Source organism: Hyla sarda, chromosome 1, assembly GCF_029499605.1.
Source record: "Hyla sarda isolate aHylSar1 chromosome 1, aHylSar1.hap1, whole genome shotgun sequence".
NCBI classification, from domain to species: domain Eukaryota; kingdom Metazoa; phylum Chordata; class Amphibia; order Anura; family Hylidae; genus Hyla; species Hyla sarda.
Genome location: NC_079189.1, coordinates 80,742,271 through 80,761,401, shown reverse-complemented (window position 1 = coordinate 80,761,401; position 19,131 = coordinate 80,742,271). Strand labels below are relative to the sequence as shown.

Here is a 19,131-nt window from a genome sequence, read left to right as displayed (position 1 = left end):
TGTTTCCAAAATGCATCAGGCTTGTCTATATGTTCCTTTGCAAAGTTCAAACGCTGATTTTTGTGGTGAGGACGTAGAAGAGGTTTTCTTCTCATGACTATTCCATGAAGACCATATTTGTAGTGGAATAGTGTACCACTACTCAAGTGTCTGATAGATCTTTCTGGAGGGATTGTGCAGTCAAACATGGGTTTTGAATTATTTTTTGAGCTGTTCTGTCTGATATTTTTCTTGGTCTTTCAGATCTTGCTTTAACTTCCACTGTTCCTGATGACTGCCATTTCTTAATTACATTCCGAACAGAGGATATTGACATCTGAAAACTTTTTGCTATCTTCTTATAGCCTTCTCCAGCTTTGTGAGCATCAACTATTTTCAGTTTCAGATTTTTAGACAACTGTTTGAAGAACCCATGGTGCTGATTGTTGGGGCAAGGTCAGATGAGTCTGGGCATGTAAAACCTTTGAGATTAACATCACCTAGTCTTCCCAGATAATGATTGAGAACAATTCATGACACTGGCAGGTCTCAGCTTTGCAACAGGGGCAGTGCATGCTATAAATTCTGCAAGGTGCACAAACTTTTGCAGACACCATTTTTTTTGTCTTCTGTTATTTTGAAAGTGTAAATGATGGAAATAAAATATAACTTTTGTTGACATATTATAAGAATGTCTAATCTGTAATTTGATGCCTTTTGGAGATTTTTCCATATTTCCTTGGCTTTTTTATGCACATTAATATACATTTTTACCTGTGCCCAAACTTTTGATCCCCACTGTAGCTATCCAAAATCTTCATTTTAAAGTTAAGAAATTCTTGTGTATTTTTTGGGGGGGGATTGTGAAGCCCTTGTGTGTACTCATGCTCCAGCAAACTCCAGGCTGTGTCATTTAGGCAATATATGGTATGTATATATATATAGTTAATATATGTAAATATAATTATAGTTAGGTATTAATATAGTTAGAGTTGTTATTTCCAACCTGACCACAGTGCACTCTGCTGACACCTCTGTCCATGACAGAAACTGTCCCAAGCAGGAGCAAATCCCCATAGCTAACCTCTTCTGCTCTTGCAAGTTCCTGACATGGACAGAGGTGTCAGCAGAGAGCACTGTGGTCAGACATAAAAGGAATTCAAAAATAAAATAACTTTCTCTGGTGCATACACCAGCTGATAAGTACTTGAAGGATTAAGATTTTTATATAGAAGTAATTAAAGGGGTAGTCCAGTGGTGAAAAATGTATCCCCTATCCTAAGGATAGGGGATAAGTTTGAGATCGCGGGGGTCCTACCGCTGGGGCCCCCTGCGATCTCTCTGTAAGGGGGCCAGGCACTCCGGCCAGAAAGCGGGTGTCGACCACCGCACAAAGCGGTAGCCGACACGCCCCCTCAATACATCGCTATGGCAGAGCCGGAGATTGCCGAAGGCAGCACTCCGGCTCTGCCATAGAGTTGCTTCGTGCAGAGGTCGACACGCCCCCTTCCCGCGGGCTGTAGGGGCCCCGTACAGGAGATCGCAGGGGCCCCAGCGGTTGGACCCCCCGACACCTGCAAATTATCCCCTATCCTTAGGATAGGGGATAAGTTGTTCACCACTGGGCTACTCCTTTAATAAATCTGTTTAACTTCTGGCACCAATTGATTTCCAAAAAATGTTTTCCACCATAGTACCCATTTAACCCCTTAACGACCACGGACGTAAATATGCGTCCTGTTGCGGCGATACTTATGACACCAGGACGTAGATCTAAGTCCTGTACATGACCGCGAGCATCGTAGCGATGATCGGGTCATGTGTGGCAGGTCCTGGCTGCTGATAGCAGCCAGGGACCCACCGGTAATGGCAGACATCCGTCATCGCATGGATGTCTGCCATTATCCCTTCAGATGTCATGACCAAAACAGATCACGGCATCTGTGACAGCGCGGCTACATTTTATGCTGATCTGACTGCCCGCAGCACGGCCCTATGGGGACTATTAAAGTGTAAAAAAAAAGCAGTATAAAAAAGTTTTTTTTTTAATAATAAAACATTTGAAAAATCCCCTTCCCAATAAAAATGTAAATTGTCCCTTTTTTCCCATTTTACCCCAAAAAGTGTAAAAAAAATAAATTTATAAACATATTTGGTATCACCGCATGCGTAAATGTCCAAAATATTAAAATACAATGTTAATGGTCCCGTACGGTCAACGGATTGAACGTAAAAAAAAAAAAGTCCAAAAGTGCTGCATTTTTGTCACATTTTAATAAAAAAAAAATATATAAAACATTTTTATAAAAGTTTTATAGACACAAATGTGGTATCAATAAAAAGTACAGATCACGGTGCAAAAAATGAGCCCTCATACCTCCTCTTATACGGAAAATTGAAAAAGTTATAGCTTGTCAAAATAGAGAGATTTTAAAATACTAATTTGGTTAAAAAAGTAATTATGGGTATCATTTTAATCATATTGACCCACAGAATAAAGAACACGTCATTCTTACTGCAAATTGTACGGCGTGAAAACTAAAGCAGTTTCTTTTTAATTTACCCACACAAATTGTATTTTTTTGGTTGCACCATGCATTGTATTGTAAAATTAGTGATGTCATTACAAAGGAACACTGGTCACGCAAAAAACAATCCCTCATACTAGTCTATGGGTTAAACTATAAAAGAGTTGCGATATTTAGAAAGCGAGGAGGAAAAAACTAAAATGCTAAAATTTAATTGGTCTGGTCCTTAAAGGGGTATTCCAGGCAAACCTTTTTTTATATATATCAACTGGCTTTGGAAAGTTAAACAGATTTTTAAATTACTTCTATTAAAAAATCATAATCCTTCCAATAGTTATTAGCTTCTGAAGTTTTCTGTCTAACTGCTCAATGATGATGTCACATCCCGGGAGCAGTACATAATGGGAGAATATCCCCATAGGAACTGCACAGCTCCCGGGACGTGAGTCATCAGAGAGCAGTTAGACAGAAAACAACAACTCAACTTCAGAAGCTAATAACTATTGGAAGGATTAAGATTTTTTAATAGAAGTAATTTAGAAATCTGTTTAACTTTCCGGAGCCAGTTGATATTTAAAAAAAAAGTTTTGTCCTGGAATACCCCTTTAAGGTCAAAATGGGCTTGGTCCTTAAGGGTTTAAGGTCGAAATGGGCTTCGTCCTTAAGGGGTTAATGTGTTTAGTGGTTCATTTCCTATGTCCTTGGTCCTGCTCTTGTGATATAACGCGAGGTTACACAGTAACCCCGCATCATATCACGGCGGGCCTGGCGTCATAGTGAAGCCGGGACCCGCTGCTAATAGCGCGCAGCGCCGATTGCGGCGCCGTGCGCTATTAACCCTTTAGCCGCACGCTCAGAGCTGAGCCGCGCTTCTAAAAGTGAAAGGAAAAGCTGCCGGTTAACTCAGTGGGCTGTTCGGGATAGCCGCGGCGAAATCGCGACATCCCGAACAGCTTACAGGACAGCGGGAGCCACCTCGCTGTCCGATCGCCGAATGACTGCTCAGTGCTTGAGATCCAGGCATGAGCAGTCAAGCGGCAGAATCATCGATCGCTGGTTTCTTATGAGAAACCAGTTATCAATGATAAAGATCAGTGTGTGCAGTGTTATAGGTCCCTATGGAAGCTATAACACTGCAAAAAAAAAAAAGTGAAAAAAAAAAGTGAATGAATATCAATTAACTCCTCCCCTATTAAAAGTTTGAATCACCCCCCTTTTCCCATAAAAAAAACACAGTGTAAATAAAAATAAATATATATGGTATCACTGTGTGCGGAAATGTCCGAATTATAAAAATATAAAATATATTGTTACTTAAACCGCTCGGTCAATGGCGTACGCGCAAAAAAATTCCAAAGTCCAAAATAGTGCATTTTTGGTCACTTTTTATATAATTTAAAAATGAATAAAAAGCGATCAATAAGTCCTATCAATGCAAAAAAGGTACCGATAAAAACTTCAGATCACGACGCAAAAAATGAGTGAAAGTGACCCGGCTGCTCAGTCGGGCTGTTCGGGACCGCCGCGGTGAAATCGCGGCGTCCCGAACAGCTGACAGGACACCGGAAGGGCCCTTACCTGCCTCCTCGGTGTCCGATCGGCGAATGACTGCTCCGTGCCTGAGATCCAGGCAGGAGCAGTCAAGCGCAGATAACACTGATCACAGGCGTGTTAATACACGCCTGTGATCTGTGTAGAAGATCAGTGTGTGCAGTGTTATAGGTCCCTATGGGAGTGTTATAGGTCCCTATGCAGTGTTATAGGTCCCTATGGGACCTATAACACTGCAAATTTTTTTTTTTAAAAAGTGTTAATAAAGGTCATTTAACCCCTTCCCTAATAAAAGTTTGAATCACCCCCCTTTTCCCATAAAAAACATAAAACAGTGTAAAAAAATAAATAAATAAACATATGTGGTATCGCCGAATGCGTAAATGTCCGAACTATAAAAATATATCATTAATTAAACCGCACGTTCAACGGCGTACGCGCAAAAAAATTCCAAAGTCCAAAAAAGCGTATTTTGGTCACTTTTTATACCTTTAAAAAATGAATAAAAAGTGATCAAAAAGTCCGATCAAAACAAAAATCATACCAATAAAAACTTCAGATCACAGCGCAAAAAAATAATCCTCATACCGCCCTGTACTTGGAAAAATAAAAAAGTTATAGGGGTCAGAAAATGACATTTTTAAACGTATACATTTTCCTGCATGTAGTTATGATTTTTTCCAGAAGTGCGACAAAATCAAACCTATATAAGTAGGGTATCATTTTAACCGTATGGACCTACAGAATAATGATAAGGTGTAATTTTTACCGAAATATGCACTGCGTAGAAACGGAAGCCCCCAAAAATTACAAAATGGCATTTTTTCTTCGATTTTGTCGCACAATGATTTTTTTTCCGTTTCGCCGTGCATTTTTGGGTAAAATGACTAATGTCACTGCAAAGTAGAATTGGCGATGCAAAAAATAAGCCATAATATGGATTTTTAGGTGGAAAATTGAAAGGGTTATGGTTTTTAAAAGGTAAGGAGGAAAAAACGAAAGTGCAAAAACGGAAAAACACTGAGTCCTTAAGGGGTTAAAGGCAAGGAGCAAAAAACGAAAATGCAAAAACGGAAAAACCCCCGGTCCTTAAGGGGTTAAGGGTTTAAGGTCGAAATGGGCTTCGTCCTTAACCCCTACAGGACCCATGACGTAACGGTACGTCCCGACACCCTGGGTCTTAAGAACCAGGGACGTACATTTACGTCATGGGCAGTTTTAGTCCCCGCCGTGCGCCGGGCGGGGATCGGAGCAGGATGCCTGCTGAAATCATTCAGCAGGCATCCCGTGCAAATGCCCAATGGGGTCATCAGACCCCCCCATGTCGGCGATCGCGGCAAATCGCAAGTGAATTCACACTTGCGATTTGCGCGATTACGGGTCATTACGGGTCTATAGTGACCTGGTGACCCGGAATATAAGGGAGATCGCGGGTGTCTAAGACACCCACGATCTCCCTGAAGCGATAGGAGTGAGGTGGCAGGGTTGCCACCCCTCCTATCCCTGCTATTGGTGGTCTAGACGCGACCACCAATAGCAGATCGGGGGCGGGGGGGGTTTACTTTCGTTTTCCCCATCCTGCCCTCCCACAATAGGCGGGGCAGGATGGGGAAACGACGGGGACCGGTGCCGAAGATCCACTTACCGATCCGGGCGGGCGACGGAGGCTGCGGGCGACGGAGATCAGCGGGCGGCGATGACATGCGGCTGGATCCGACGGAAGCCGGTGAGTTGCCTAGCAACATCTGGAGGGTACAGTTTGAGACCATTATACAGTGGTCTCTAACTGTAGCCCTCCAGATGTTGCAAAACTACAACTCCCAGCATGCCCAGACAGCTGTTTGGGCATGCTGGAATATGTAGTTTTGCAACAGCTGGAGGGCTACAGTTTGAGACCACTATATAGTGGTCCCTAAACTGTAGCCCTCCAGATCTTGCAAAACTACAACTCCTAGCATGCTCAAACAACTGTTTGCTGTCAGGGCATGCTGGGAATTGTAGTTTTGCAACAGCTGGAGGACAACAGTTTGGCGATCACTTTGCAGTGTTCTCTAAAACTGTAGCCCTCCAGATGTTGCAAAACTGCAAATCCCAGCATGTCCAAACAGCAATCAGCTGTCTCGGCATGCTGGGAGTTGTAGTTGCGTACCTCCAGCTATTGCATAACTACATCTCCCAGCATGCCCTTCGGCGATCAGTACATGCTGGGAGTTGTAGTTTTGCAACAGCTGGAGGCACATTGGTTAGAAAATACTGAGTTAGGTAATAGAACCTAACTGAAGGTTTTCCAACCAGTGTGCCTCCAGCTGTTGCAAAAGTACAACTCCCAGCATGCACGGTCTGTCAGTACATGCTGGGAGTTGTAGTTTTGAAACAGCTGGAGGTGTGCCCCCCCATGTGAACGTACAGGGTACATTCACACGGGCAGGCTTACAGTAAGTTTCCTGCTTCAAGTTTGGGCTGCGGCAAATTTTTCGCCAGAAAACCGCCAGTGCGAATGTACCCTAAAAACACTACACTACACTACACTACCACATAATAAAGGGTAAAACACTACATATACACCCCCTTACACTGTCCCCCCAATAAAAATGAAAAATGTATTGTATGGCAGGGTTTCCAAAATGGAGCCTCCAGCTGTTGCAAAACAACAACTCCCAGCATTTCCGGACAGCCACTGACTGTCCAGGCATGCTGGGAATTTAGCAACAGCTGGAGGCACCCTGTTTGGGAATCACTGGCATAGAATACCCCTATGTCCACCCTATGCAATCCCTAATTTAGTCCTCAAATGCGCATGGTGCTCTCTCACTTCGGAGCCCTGTCGTATTTCAAGGAAACAGTTTAGGGCCACATATGGGGTATCTCCGTACTCGGGAGAAATTGCACTACAAATTTTGGGGGGCTTTTTCTCCTTTTACCCCTTATGAAAAGGAAAAGTTGGGGCTACACCAGCTTGTTAGTGTAAAAAAAAAAAAAAATGTACACTAACACGCCGGTGTTGCCCTTTACTTTTTATTTTCACAAGCGTTAAAAGGAAAAAAAGACCCCCAAAATTTGTAACGCAATTTCTCCTGAGTACGGAAATACCCCATATGTGGGCGTAAAATGCTCTGTGGGCGCACAACAAGGCTCAGGAGTGAGAGCGCACCATGTATATTTGAGGTCTAAATTGGTGATTTGCACAGGGGTGGCTGATTTTACAGTGGTTCTGACATAAACCCCCCCAAAAAAATACCCACATGTGACCCCATTTTGGAAACTACACCCCTCACAGAATGTAATAAGGGGTACAGTGAGCATTTACGCCCCACAGGTGTCTGACAGATTTTTGGAACAGTGGTCCGTGAAAATGAAAAATTTTATTTTTCATTTGCACAGCCAACTGTTCCAAAGATCTGTCAAACGCCAGTGGGGTGTAAATACTCACTGCACCCCTTATTAAATTCTGTGAGGGGTGTAGTTTCCAAAATAGGGTCACATGTGGGGGGGGACCACTGTTCTGGCACCACGGGGGGCTTTGTAAACGCACATGGCCCCTAACTTCCATATCAAACAATTTTTTTCCCAAAAGCTCAATGGTGCTCCTTCTCTTCTGAGCATTGTAGTGCGCCAGCAGGGCACTTGACGTCCACACATGGGGTATTTCCATACTCAGAAGAGATGCTATTAACCCTTGCAAAAATGTGAAATTTGGGGGGAAACACACATTTTAGTGAAAATATATATATTTTTTTTACATATGCAAAAGTTGTGAAACCCCTGCGGGGTATTAAGGCTCACTTTATTCCTTGTTACATTCCTCAAGGGGTCTAGTTTCCAAAATGGTATGCCATGTGTTTTTTTTTTTTTTTTTGCTGTTCTGGCACCTAAATGCGACATGCCCCCCGAGCAAAATTTGCTCTCAAAAAGCCAAATATGACTCCTTCTCTTCTGAGCATTGTAGTTAACCCGTAGTGCACTTCAGGTCAACTTATGGGGTACCTCCATACTCAGAAGAGATGGGGTTACAAATTTTGGGGGGTCTTTTCTGCTATTAACCCTTGCAAAAATGTGAAATTTGGGGGGAAACACACATTTTAGTGATTTTTTTTTTTTTTTTTTTTACATATGCAAAAGTCGTGAAACACCTGTGGGGTATTAAGGCTCACTTAATTCCTTGTTACATTCCTCAAGGGGTCTAGTTTCCAAAATGGTATGGCATGTGTTTTTTTTTGCTGTTCTGGCACCATAGGGGCTTCCTAAATGCAACATGCCCCCCAAAAACCATTTCAGAAAAACATACTCTCCAAAATCCCCTTGTCGCTCCTTCGCTTCTGAGCCCTCTACTGCGCCCGCCGAACAATTTACATAGACATATGAGGTATGTGTTTACTCGAGAGAAATTGGGCTACAAATATAAGTATACATTTTCTCCTTTTACCCCTTGTAAAAATAAAAAAATTGGGTCTACAAGAACATGCGAGTGTAAAAAGTGAAGATTGTGAATTTTCGCCTTCACTTTGCTGCTATTCCTGTGAAACACCTAAAGGGTTAAAACGCTGACTGAATGTCATTTTGAATACTTTGGGGGGTGCAGTTTTTATAATGGGGTCATTTGTGGGGTATTTCTAATATGAAGACCCTTCAAATCCACTTCAAACCTGAACTGGTCCCTGAAAAATAGTGAGTTTGAAAATTTTGTGAAAAATTGGAAAATTGCTGCTGAACTTTGAAGCCCTCTGGTGTCTTCCAAAAGTAAAAACACGTAAATTTTATGATGCAAACTTAAAGTAGACATATTGTATATGTGAATCAAAATTTTTTTTATTTGGAATATTCATTTTCCTTTCAAGCAGAGAGCTTCAAAGTTAGAAAAATGCAAAATTTTCAAATTTTTCATAAAATTTTGGGATTTTTCACCAAAAAAGGATGCAAGTTACCATAAAATTTTACCACTATGGTAAAGTAGAATATGTCACGAAAAAACAATCTCGGAATCAGAATGATAACTAAAAGCATTCCAGAGTTATTAATGTTTAAAGTGACAATGGTCAGATGTGCAAAAAATGCTCTGGTCCTGAGGTGTAAAATGGCCTGGTCCTTAAGGGGTTAAGGGGTTAATGTCTTTAGTGGTTCATTTCCTTAATATGATAACATTATCACGCTCAGTGGATGAGGTAGTCGGTGTGCTCCAGAATACCCGTATAAACTGTAACTGTAGTCATAGATTACTGCTCTGCTGTAATGGGACTTGGCTAAAAACTTGTCAAACAACAAGAATTAGGCTAGGTTTGCAGATAGGTGCTTAACTGGCAATTTTTGGAAAATAGCCACTGCAGTTTTTGAGCCAAAGCTAGAAGGAATGGGAAATATAATGGAAGGACTTATACTTCCCCTTCCTGATGGATCCATTTCTGGCTTTCACTCAGAAACTGCAGTGGCAGTTTTCCCCAAAAAATTCCAGTATAAAACCTGTGTGGAAACCTCGCCTTAGAAAAAAATAAATAACAGGTAAACAAGTATAGATACATAGAGTTACAAGGCTCTTAATTTGACTTCTGAACGCAAGTGTGTATGCAGCCTAAAGGGTATGTACAGCTGTAATCGAGACATGAAAATCTAAGCATGAAGCTGTCAAAATGTGAAAGGTCATGATGACCCTTTGTTCAAGTGTTTGGTGGTGACATTATCAGAAGATGTCTGAAGGTGCACGTGTCCTCTAAGTAGATCTGAGGCATATTTATGTAAAATCATAATTTGTTCCTATTTTACATATACCCATAAAACAACAATTTAGTAAATTATTTGCGCCTGGAATTCTCCATATTTAAATAGAAAATCCCCAAACTCTATTAATACTAAGTCTCTATCAAGTCATTTTCATTATTTTATAATTACATATTGACTCCATGGGGAGATGTTGATATAATTCTCCTTCTGCAGAATACTTGAAGCCATCTGTTTATAATTATCTTTACACCCAAACATGACACAGACCTTTTATCTGTTTGTTTAGGAAGTATCTGATCATTAACCTTTAATTCACAAGCTGCTTGTTTCCCATCACTTCTGATCTTGTATTTTATTTTATTTTTTCTTAGCCTTCAATGAATATTTCTTCTTCTTTTTTTTTTTTTTTTGCAAGTCTCCACATGTTCCAGAATTATTTGCAGCTGTGTCTTGGAATACCTGTGGGTAAACGAAGATTTGCTTAAGAAAAAGGTATTTACATTTATGTGTCATAGTTCACATCTTGTTCAGCTTATTATGTAAGGCTTCACAAGCTTTACAGACCATGCCATGTTCTGGTATCTGTAGCTTTTTGTTAGTACTTATTCTGTAACATTTCTTTAATAATAAAATATTAAGAAAAAAAAACAAAAACAAAAAAACAAAAAACATATTTATGACTTTTTTTTACTGTCCAAATTCAATAACTTGTAAGGGACTAGTGTTTTTTGTAAAGTGGCCTCAAATGTGTTATCAAGTCCTTAATAATTCTATCCTCTGGATAGGCCATAACTATTAGATCCATAAGGCTTCAACTCCTAGCACCCACACCAATCTACTGAAGTGTCCGATTCAAGTGAACTGAGCTCTACTGTCTATCTATCCAGAGGTCATCAAATTTACAGGCCAGATAACCAATTTTAAAGAGGTATTCCGGTGAAAAAAAATGTTCTCATATCAACTGGTTCCAGAAAGTTAAACAGATTTGTAAATTACTTCTATCAAAAAATCTTAATCTACCAGCACTTATCAGCTGCTGAAGTTGAGTTGTTGTTTTCTGTCTGACAACAGTGCTCTTTGCTGACACCTATGTCTGTCTCAGGAACTGTCCAGAGCAGGAGAGGTTTGCTATGGGGATTTGCTCCTACTCTTGACAGTTCCTGCAGGTGGTCAGCAGAGAGCACTGTTGTCATACAGAAAAGAACAACTCAATTTCAGCAGCTGATACGTACTGGAAGGATTAAGATTTTTTTTTATAAGTAGTTTACAAATCTGCTTAATTTTCTGGAGACAGATGATATTCCGGTGAAAACCTATTTTTCTAATATCAACTGGCTCCAGAACGTTAAACAGGTTTGTAAATTAGTTCTATTAATAAAATCTTAATTTCTACCAGCACTTAAGTTGAGTTATTGTTTTCTGTGTGACAACAGTGTCCTTTGCTGACATCTCTGTCTGTCTCAGGAACTGTCCAGAGGAGGAATAGTTTGCTATGGGGATTTGCTCCTACTCTGGACAGTTCCTGCAGGTGGTCAGCAGAGAGCACTGTTGTCAGACAGAAAAGAACAACTCAATTTCACCAGCTGATAAGTACTGGAAAGATTACGATTTTTTTATAGAAGTAATTCACAAATTTTGTTCACACAGGGCTTTTAACAAGCAATACCGCCAATAATCACCGCTTCTATTTTATTTCCTGAAATTGCCATAAAAATTGCACACTTTTTATTGCCAATAGCACAATTATCACTGTAAAATTGCAAAATTTTACCATAATTTTAGAAAATGAATGTAAAATTCCAGCGGTAATTGACAGTGGTACCATTAATTAAACGCAAAGTGTGAAAACAACTTTATTATAAATAAACCTGATCAGCATTTCCCATATTGTAAGATCAGGTTTGATAATAGAGCTCAGTGAGCAACAGGGCAACTGAATGTTGAATGTCTTAGATTGAAGGACTCCTAGAAGAGAAGGCAAAACAGTTTTTTTAATCAATTTTGTCAATCAGGTACTACCCTGACCAAATCCTTGCTGTATACTAAAATAGGCATCGTCATTTGCAAAAAAAAAACTTTTTATATAATGTAGATGAAACATTACAGTATATGTATATGTGGTAGCCCTTGGGGGGTGTATGGTAGTGGTGGTATAGGATATACAAGGAGTTAATATTAACCCTAGAGTTCGTGACGCCAGGCTGCGGGCTGGTATGCTGAATCAATATTCCGGCCTATCGCCGCCCTTCCCAGTAACGATAGGTGCATAAAATAACTGAAGGTCCACAAGGAGATTTAAACTTGAACTTGAATAACTTTTACTGAAGTTCTTGCAATAACCACGGCACAATAGCAGTCTCATAGAAACAGTCCTTAGGTTGCTTAGTGACTGGCAGTAGTTGCGGACCTTGAGCTAGACATAAAGTCTCTGTATTTAGGAAGAGATTTGCAGATCCGTCTGGATTTAGCTGAGTTATTAGGTCCTGTGATGCTGCAGAGTGTTTGGGAATTCATACACTCTATAGTTATAATTGTTCAGCCGTTGCCGCAAGGCTCAGGCCTAACTCACTGCGATTACTGCTGTACAGGTCTTACTTGCTTGACAGCCCACGAGGTAAGAGAGCTGTTTCTAGCTTAGAAACCCAGGAACAAGAGAGAGAAACATGGCCGCCGCTCCCTTATATGGGCAGGGGGCGTGGCGAATCTGATTGGTCCGAAAGTCTGAGATTCACCATTACATGGATGGGATTGCTTATGTCACAGGGCCTCCAAAGGTCCAGCAACACTAATGGAAACAAGTAATTAACCATTTATTTACACATGTTATTCTATTTATATTAACCTACGAATAAATTAGAGATCTATACACTAGAATAGAGGCGACCAGGGGTAGACTGGCTAACAGGGATCCCTAAGTCCTAGGGACTCTGGCTATGGGGACCCATAAATAAACAAGTACCGTATAGAATGCGGTACTGGGACACTACATATATTTGTAATGTATATTGGTTAATAATGTAGATATTTCAGGTAGAGATGAGCAAATTTTTGAAAAATTCAATTTGGCCGATTCACAGAATTTTCCCCCAAAATTAGTTTCGGTCCGAAATTATTTGCGGCAAATCGCTATTAAAAACGGCTATTACTGGCCTACAGAGAGCTTCAAAAGGGGTGTAGTACACTTTGCCCTGCTGTAACACGCATAGGGTGTGTGCTGGGTTAGTGAAGTAATACTGTTATTCAGTATGACATGCAGATCAGAGGCATTGCTATTAGAATCACTGTCGCGGAGCAGCACAATGACAGAGCCAGGAGGTGGCATCAGTATGAGGAGACCGTATAGTGACTGAATGACACAGTGTGCAGGTGGTGGCAGCATAAGTAGACTATATAGTGGCTGAATGACACAGCGTGAAGGTGGCGGCAGCATGAGTGGAACATATAGTGGCTTAATGACACAGCCTGGTTTTGGCGGCAGCATGAGGAGAACACATAGTGGCTGAATGACACAGCCTGGAGGTGGCATCAGCACGAGGAGAACATATGGGGGCAGAATGAGACAGCCTGGAGGTGGCAGCAGCATCAGGAGTCCTGAAAGTGACCCGGTGACAAAGTGGTACGGTGGGTGGCAATACCAGTCCCCTCTGACATGAGTGAAAAAAGGAGAACTTGGCATCAGATGTGTGGCATCAGGCAGGTGGCAGAATCAGAATAGTAGCTGAGGCCGGTAGTTAGAAGAAAATGGTCTCTTTTGTAAAAGTGTTAGTGTGCACAAGTAAGTATTGAGGATATGCATCACGTAAAACTTAACTTTTAATAATATGCTTAGAGTAAAATATATGGACCCAAATTTTTTTAAATCAAACAAAAGGAAAGGTGTGCAAAAAACGCCATGTGCCACCTACACCACCAAGTATTGGTGGCCCTACTCTCGCCCTATTAATTCCCTGCTTGGAAAGTGTTACTCACCCTAAAAAGGGCGGCCCCACACAGGAAACTCTCTTTATTTCCACCTAAAAGCCTTGGGAAATGGCAGTGTTTGTAGGGGGAAAAACAAAGAGGTTGTTGTGTGGGGCTGCCCTTTTTAGGGCAAGTAACACTTGCCAAGAAGGGAATTAATAATGCGAGAGTAGAGCCTTACAGGGGAAGTTTTCAGCCCCCCACCGCGTACAATGGACAATACGCTGATCCCTTCCACCTTTTAGAGTTCTTTGCATCACATCAATACTTGGTGGTGTTGGTGGCACATGGTGTTTTTCGCACACCTTTCCTTTTGTTTGATTTAAAAAAAAAATTGGGGTACTAATGTTTTATCCTAAAAAACTAAAGTTTTAGCTAATGCAAATCCTCAATACTTGCTAATGGTCTGATGCCGAGGAATGTTATCCATATTTGCAAAGTGTTGGTGTGGCACCATGGTCATTCTATTCTGAACCATCAGGCATTGGTGAGTGGAAATCCTGGCTGATCGATGCCTGATTCATCTTCACAAAGGTCAATCTCTCCACATTTTTTGTGGACAGACAAATTCTCCTTGGAGTTACTATGGCCCCAGCCCCACTAAACACCCGCTCGGATGGCAGGACATCTTTTCCAGGGCAAACTCTGCTAGTTATGGCCACAAATTAAGTTTGGCTCCCCAGAAGTCCAGTGGACCTTCAAGGTCTGTTGGCATAGGTATGTCAAGGTATGCCACCACCTGCTGGTTCAGGTCCTGCTCCAGGTCTACCTGCTGCTGATGAGTTGCTTCACTATGCAAGTAAAGAAAGCTACTCATCAGCAACTGTAGACTCAGGGTACTGCTGATGGTGCTGGCACTGCTCCTGCCACTCCACCACTCCCCAGCAGCCATGGCAGTGGAAGGTGAGCGCAATGGGCCCCCTGAGTCAGACCTGCGAGAGGATGGACGATGGTGCAGATAGTCATCGGCCAACTGTCTACGTAGGATGTCTCTGTAGTAGGTCAATTTGTCCTCCCTCTCAGTAAGCATGCATCATGCCATTTGTGCAAGTGACTTGGAGGGGCTCCCTGACTCCATCTCCACTGCATACTGCCACGGTGTCTGGGTCCTCTGTCTCGCCTTCCTCATAACCCTCTAGCTCATCTAGCTGCTCCAGCTGCTCCTCTCCCGTCAGATGACTAAAAAAAATGTCCATCTCGCGAAACCTAAACTGTGCTTCACTGTGCCCCTCCTCCTCCAGTTCAGTCCCCACAGGGCTCATGTGGCCGTGAGATGTAGGCGCACGTCTCCATACTCAGACCAGCCATCGTTTCCAACATGTGTTGTAGTAGATGAAGCAGTGGAAGGACATTGTTCATCCCGTAATCCTGGCGACTGACTGATAATGTGGCTTCCTCAAAGGGCCTTAGCAAACGGCAGGTGTCACATATAAGCTGCCACTGGTTCACATTGAGGTTACACAGGGGAGTACCCTTATCTGCTTGGATCATCAAGAAATTGGTGATGGCTTTTCTCTGTTCGTATAGTCGGTCCAACATATGGAGGGCGGAATTCCAAAGTGTAGAAATGTCGTAAATCAGACATGTTGGGGGATGCCATTCTGACACTGCAGCTCAAGGACGGTGTTCTTTGCGGTGTATGAGTGGCTGAAGTGCATGCAAAGTTCCCTTCCCATTTTTAGAATGTCTTGGAGATGGGGGCAACACTTCAAGAACCGCTTGACAACCAGATTGAACACGTGTGTCATGCAGAGCGCATTTCTCAGGCTTCCTTGTCGCAGCGCAGAGATGTTCTTCCATTGTCGGTCAACATGGTTCCCATTTCCAGTTTTCGTTGAATAAGCCATGATTCGATTTCTTGATAAATTACTTTTAGCAGTTCCTCCCCTGTGTGGCTCCATTCACTAAGGCAAACCCCACATGGTCTGCTGGAGGGACACTGAGGCTTGCCCATGCAGTGGAGGCTGAGGATACGTTGGAGGATGAGGAGGCAGAGTCACAGACTGTTACAGGACCAACGGCCTAAGAGCGTTAAGGCAGAAGCGGCATGACCTGTCCAAGTTGCTGTTGCGGCTGTTGCAGGAACCACATTCACCCAGTGGGCTGTAAACGACATTTATTGTCCCTGATCGTAATTATAGCTCCAGACGTCAACACTGCCATGCACTTTGGTACACACCGACAGGCTCAAGGACTCGACCACCTTCTGTTCCACAAAATTTTGACTCGAAGTAGGAGGAGCAGGAACATCTGGAGCGACAGAAGATGGGTATGACACACAGCTCTCTTCGGCTGATTTGGAGGAGCCTTGGCTGGCTGAAACAGGGAACGGCGTGCCACTGGGTGATGAAGCAGGCCGAACCAATACATCTGAGACACGATTCTCCAAGGCCGCTTTATGGTGACACTGCATATGTTGATGCAGGGCCATGGTGTCAACATTGGGACCCTGGCCACGCTTCACCTTCTGCAGACACATCTTTCATGTTGCCAGGTTAACATCCTCCGGAAGCTTGATGAAAAACTGCCACACCGCCGAGTAGCTGATTTTCCCACCAACAGTCCACACTGATTGCCTGTTACTACCGCCAACTTCAGGAATCCCTGTTCCACTACCTCCCAGGAATTTAGGATGCCGCAAAGCAGGTGGTCTAGCTGCTGACTGTCCTCTAGTAGATCATCTTCACTAAATAGTGGAGATGAACCCACAGCATAAGATACTTCTGTGGGGGAGGGAACACCATAGGACAGAGGCAATGGGAGGACAGGGACTGCTCCCGGGCCATGCCAACTGAGGGTTGTGTCTGAGGAATCCACCGACTGTTGACTGGGGATTTCATATGTCACTTGTGATAAAGTGGATGACCATGTTAACCAATCGATGACGGCAGATGGGTTGCTGGTCGAGAAATGCGCTCCAATATGCTTAAAACAGTATTTGTCTACAACACCAACTGGTGTGTTCTTTTTGGCTGGCCTTTCACAGTATATAGGCCCGTAAGACTTTAACAGGAACAAAGTAGTACACCACTTAAATGTACGTATGTGGTATACAGTTATGAGGGGAGGACAATGTGCTCCACTGTAACAGAATGCTGATGTGACTGGGAGGTGAATCACTGCTGTAAAAATGCTTTTCTGTGCAACACACACTGCTGTCTGTCCCTCTCTCTCTGCAATAAAAGGCTGAAGTGACTGGCCACTAGATGGCTGCTAATTATATAGTTCTGTGACATCACAGGGGTGGCTGGCTGCTGATAGGCTGCATGCTGCATGTGATTCAGGGTCATCCCGACTACCCTTGTTTCTGCCTTCCCAGGATTCCTTGCCCCATGTCCTCACATGTGGATCCACCATTTTAGATGCCCTGGAGCCTGGACCGCAATAAATGGAGTTTAATGAAGTGATTTGTGCTATCAAATCGTGGTGATATTCGCATTAGTTGCTAAACAAATTTTTCCTGAAATTCTTAAATTCAGATTCGCCAGATTCAATTCACTTATCCCTAATTTGGGGGTAAAAAATGCTGTCTTATCCCTGCAGCCATTGCCCGTGTGTGTCTGTGCAGAGACAAAATACAAGTGAGGGGCTTATGCAGACTTACTTTACTTTGTTTGCCTGTTCATACAATAGAACTATGTTAGATAAAGGAACACATTTTAATGTTGCATCTTAATTCCTTATGGCCTATTTGGCAGCTGTTGGAATATTCTCCTTTGTTGTTTTATCTTGTCTGGTATTTTATGCTATCTTCTTTGGTTTAATGATCAACTACTTGTTCTTATTTCCAATACCCTGCATAAATTAACAGACAATGCAGTATTGTGTTAGATTGCTTTCTGCCCTTTACAACCCTAGTGGCACTGGTCTTTTTTGTTTTAGTTTCTGTTGTTATTTAAAGGTGCAGTTGTCCGTAGCAACCAATCACATTGCTTCTTTCATTTTTTTTAAATGCCTATGAAACATGAAAGAAGTGATCTGATTGGTCGCTAGAGGCAACTGCTCCACTCTTCCTCTACACTGGTTTTGATAAATCTCCACCTATGTGTACATTAGCAGCATTGTTTAAAGCTGGCAATAAACCTTAGACAGCTGTTGGTCCGATATTTGTTCGGCCAGAAATGACCTAATTCTGCACATTTGGCGGAGACTTATCTCTCCTTGACAAAATAATATGGCATACTGAAAACCAAATAATGTCAGGGGAAAGTCAAGACATTACTATATACATTAGGCTATGTGTACATTAGTGTAAAGCTTAGTTGGCGTGCAGCCTTGTCTAATTGCCCTATACATGTGTGTTACCTATAGTGCGTAGTGGAGTTTGGTGGAGCTCCGAAAGTACGCACACAGATCCATATCGGAAAGCCATAGGAACTCAATTGTATTTTGTATTTAGTAGCAAAATATGCAGCTGATTTTTCTCCCATCGACTTCAATGGGCAGGAAAATATGCAGCAGGAAATACACATCAAAACATGGCACGTGTCAACCTATCTTTAAGTGGAATTTTTATGTGTAGTGTTAAACAAAAGTGTCTTATGTCAAAGAAAAATGATCTTGAGGGCTTGCCATTCACCAATGACAACTTAGAGTGCATGGAAGCACATAGGCAGTAGGAAGGAGCTTCAACATATAACAGAATCATTTTTATAAATATATTCTTCTTCAATATAACTTATACATTTTAGTCTTGTACTGCTTTAAAGAGATTTAAAGACTGGAGTGGTCCCTAGAAGATGGAGGCCTCTGGACAATTTCCCTTTTAGCCTACCTAGAGTCAAACCTGATGGTTTCTTCCTGTCCTACAGCCGTGATATCACCCTATAGACAAAGGGCTTCCCATGCTACAGTAGTCCCCTATCACAACCACATGACAGCCGCAGGGATACACTTTCATGCTGTCATGTTGCTGTGACTTTATTGCTGCCTTAATAGTGATCAAGGCACATTAAATGTGGAGTTTATACACCTCCAAGTTTAAGATTTAAACAGCAACAAAGACGTGGTCTCAAATGGCAGGAGGTGCTCAACAATTAAATGCAGTTATGCATGTATACTGGAGGAGCAGATCCTGCCTTTGTAGTCCGTTGCTAAGGGCGATCCCCAGCATAAAAATGCATACAATGGAGGATGCCTGCAACAGACTACAAGTGCCACAAAGGCATTCTACACCAGATAGACGGTGTGGATGTGTAACAATTAGAATACAATACAGGAATTTAGGTGCACTACTGTGGTAGATGTATACAATGACATTGGCTATCCCTCAACACTGATGTTAAAATTGAGATGTTTGCCAGTATATCCTTAGATGAAGGACATACCAGAGCCCGCACACCAACGCCAAGGTTTCTCAAGTGGCACGGGACCTAACACTAACCTACCTGCGCATGATAAG

General features: G+C 42.3%; 1 protein-coding gene across 2 annotated transcripts in view; it reads right to left on the bottom strand.

The window, feature by feature from the left end:
* DTHD1 (death domain containing 1) overlaps window positions 1–19,131 on the bottom strand; it is a 118,765-nt gene that overhangs the window by 93,377 nt on the left and 6,257 nt on the right. Inside the window, exon 2 of one of the 2 annotated variants that reach the window (XM_056556277.1) lies at window positions 10,038–10,229. In XM_056556277.1, coding sequence (XP_056412252.1) covers window positions 10,038–10,071 — 34 coding nt within the window. In that variant the 5' untranslated portion in view covers window positions 10,072–10,229. Of the gene's footprint in view, window positions 1–10,037; window positions 10,230–19,131 lie in introns of those variants that run through there. The other variant, XM_056556268.1, reaches the window with a different exon arrangement.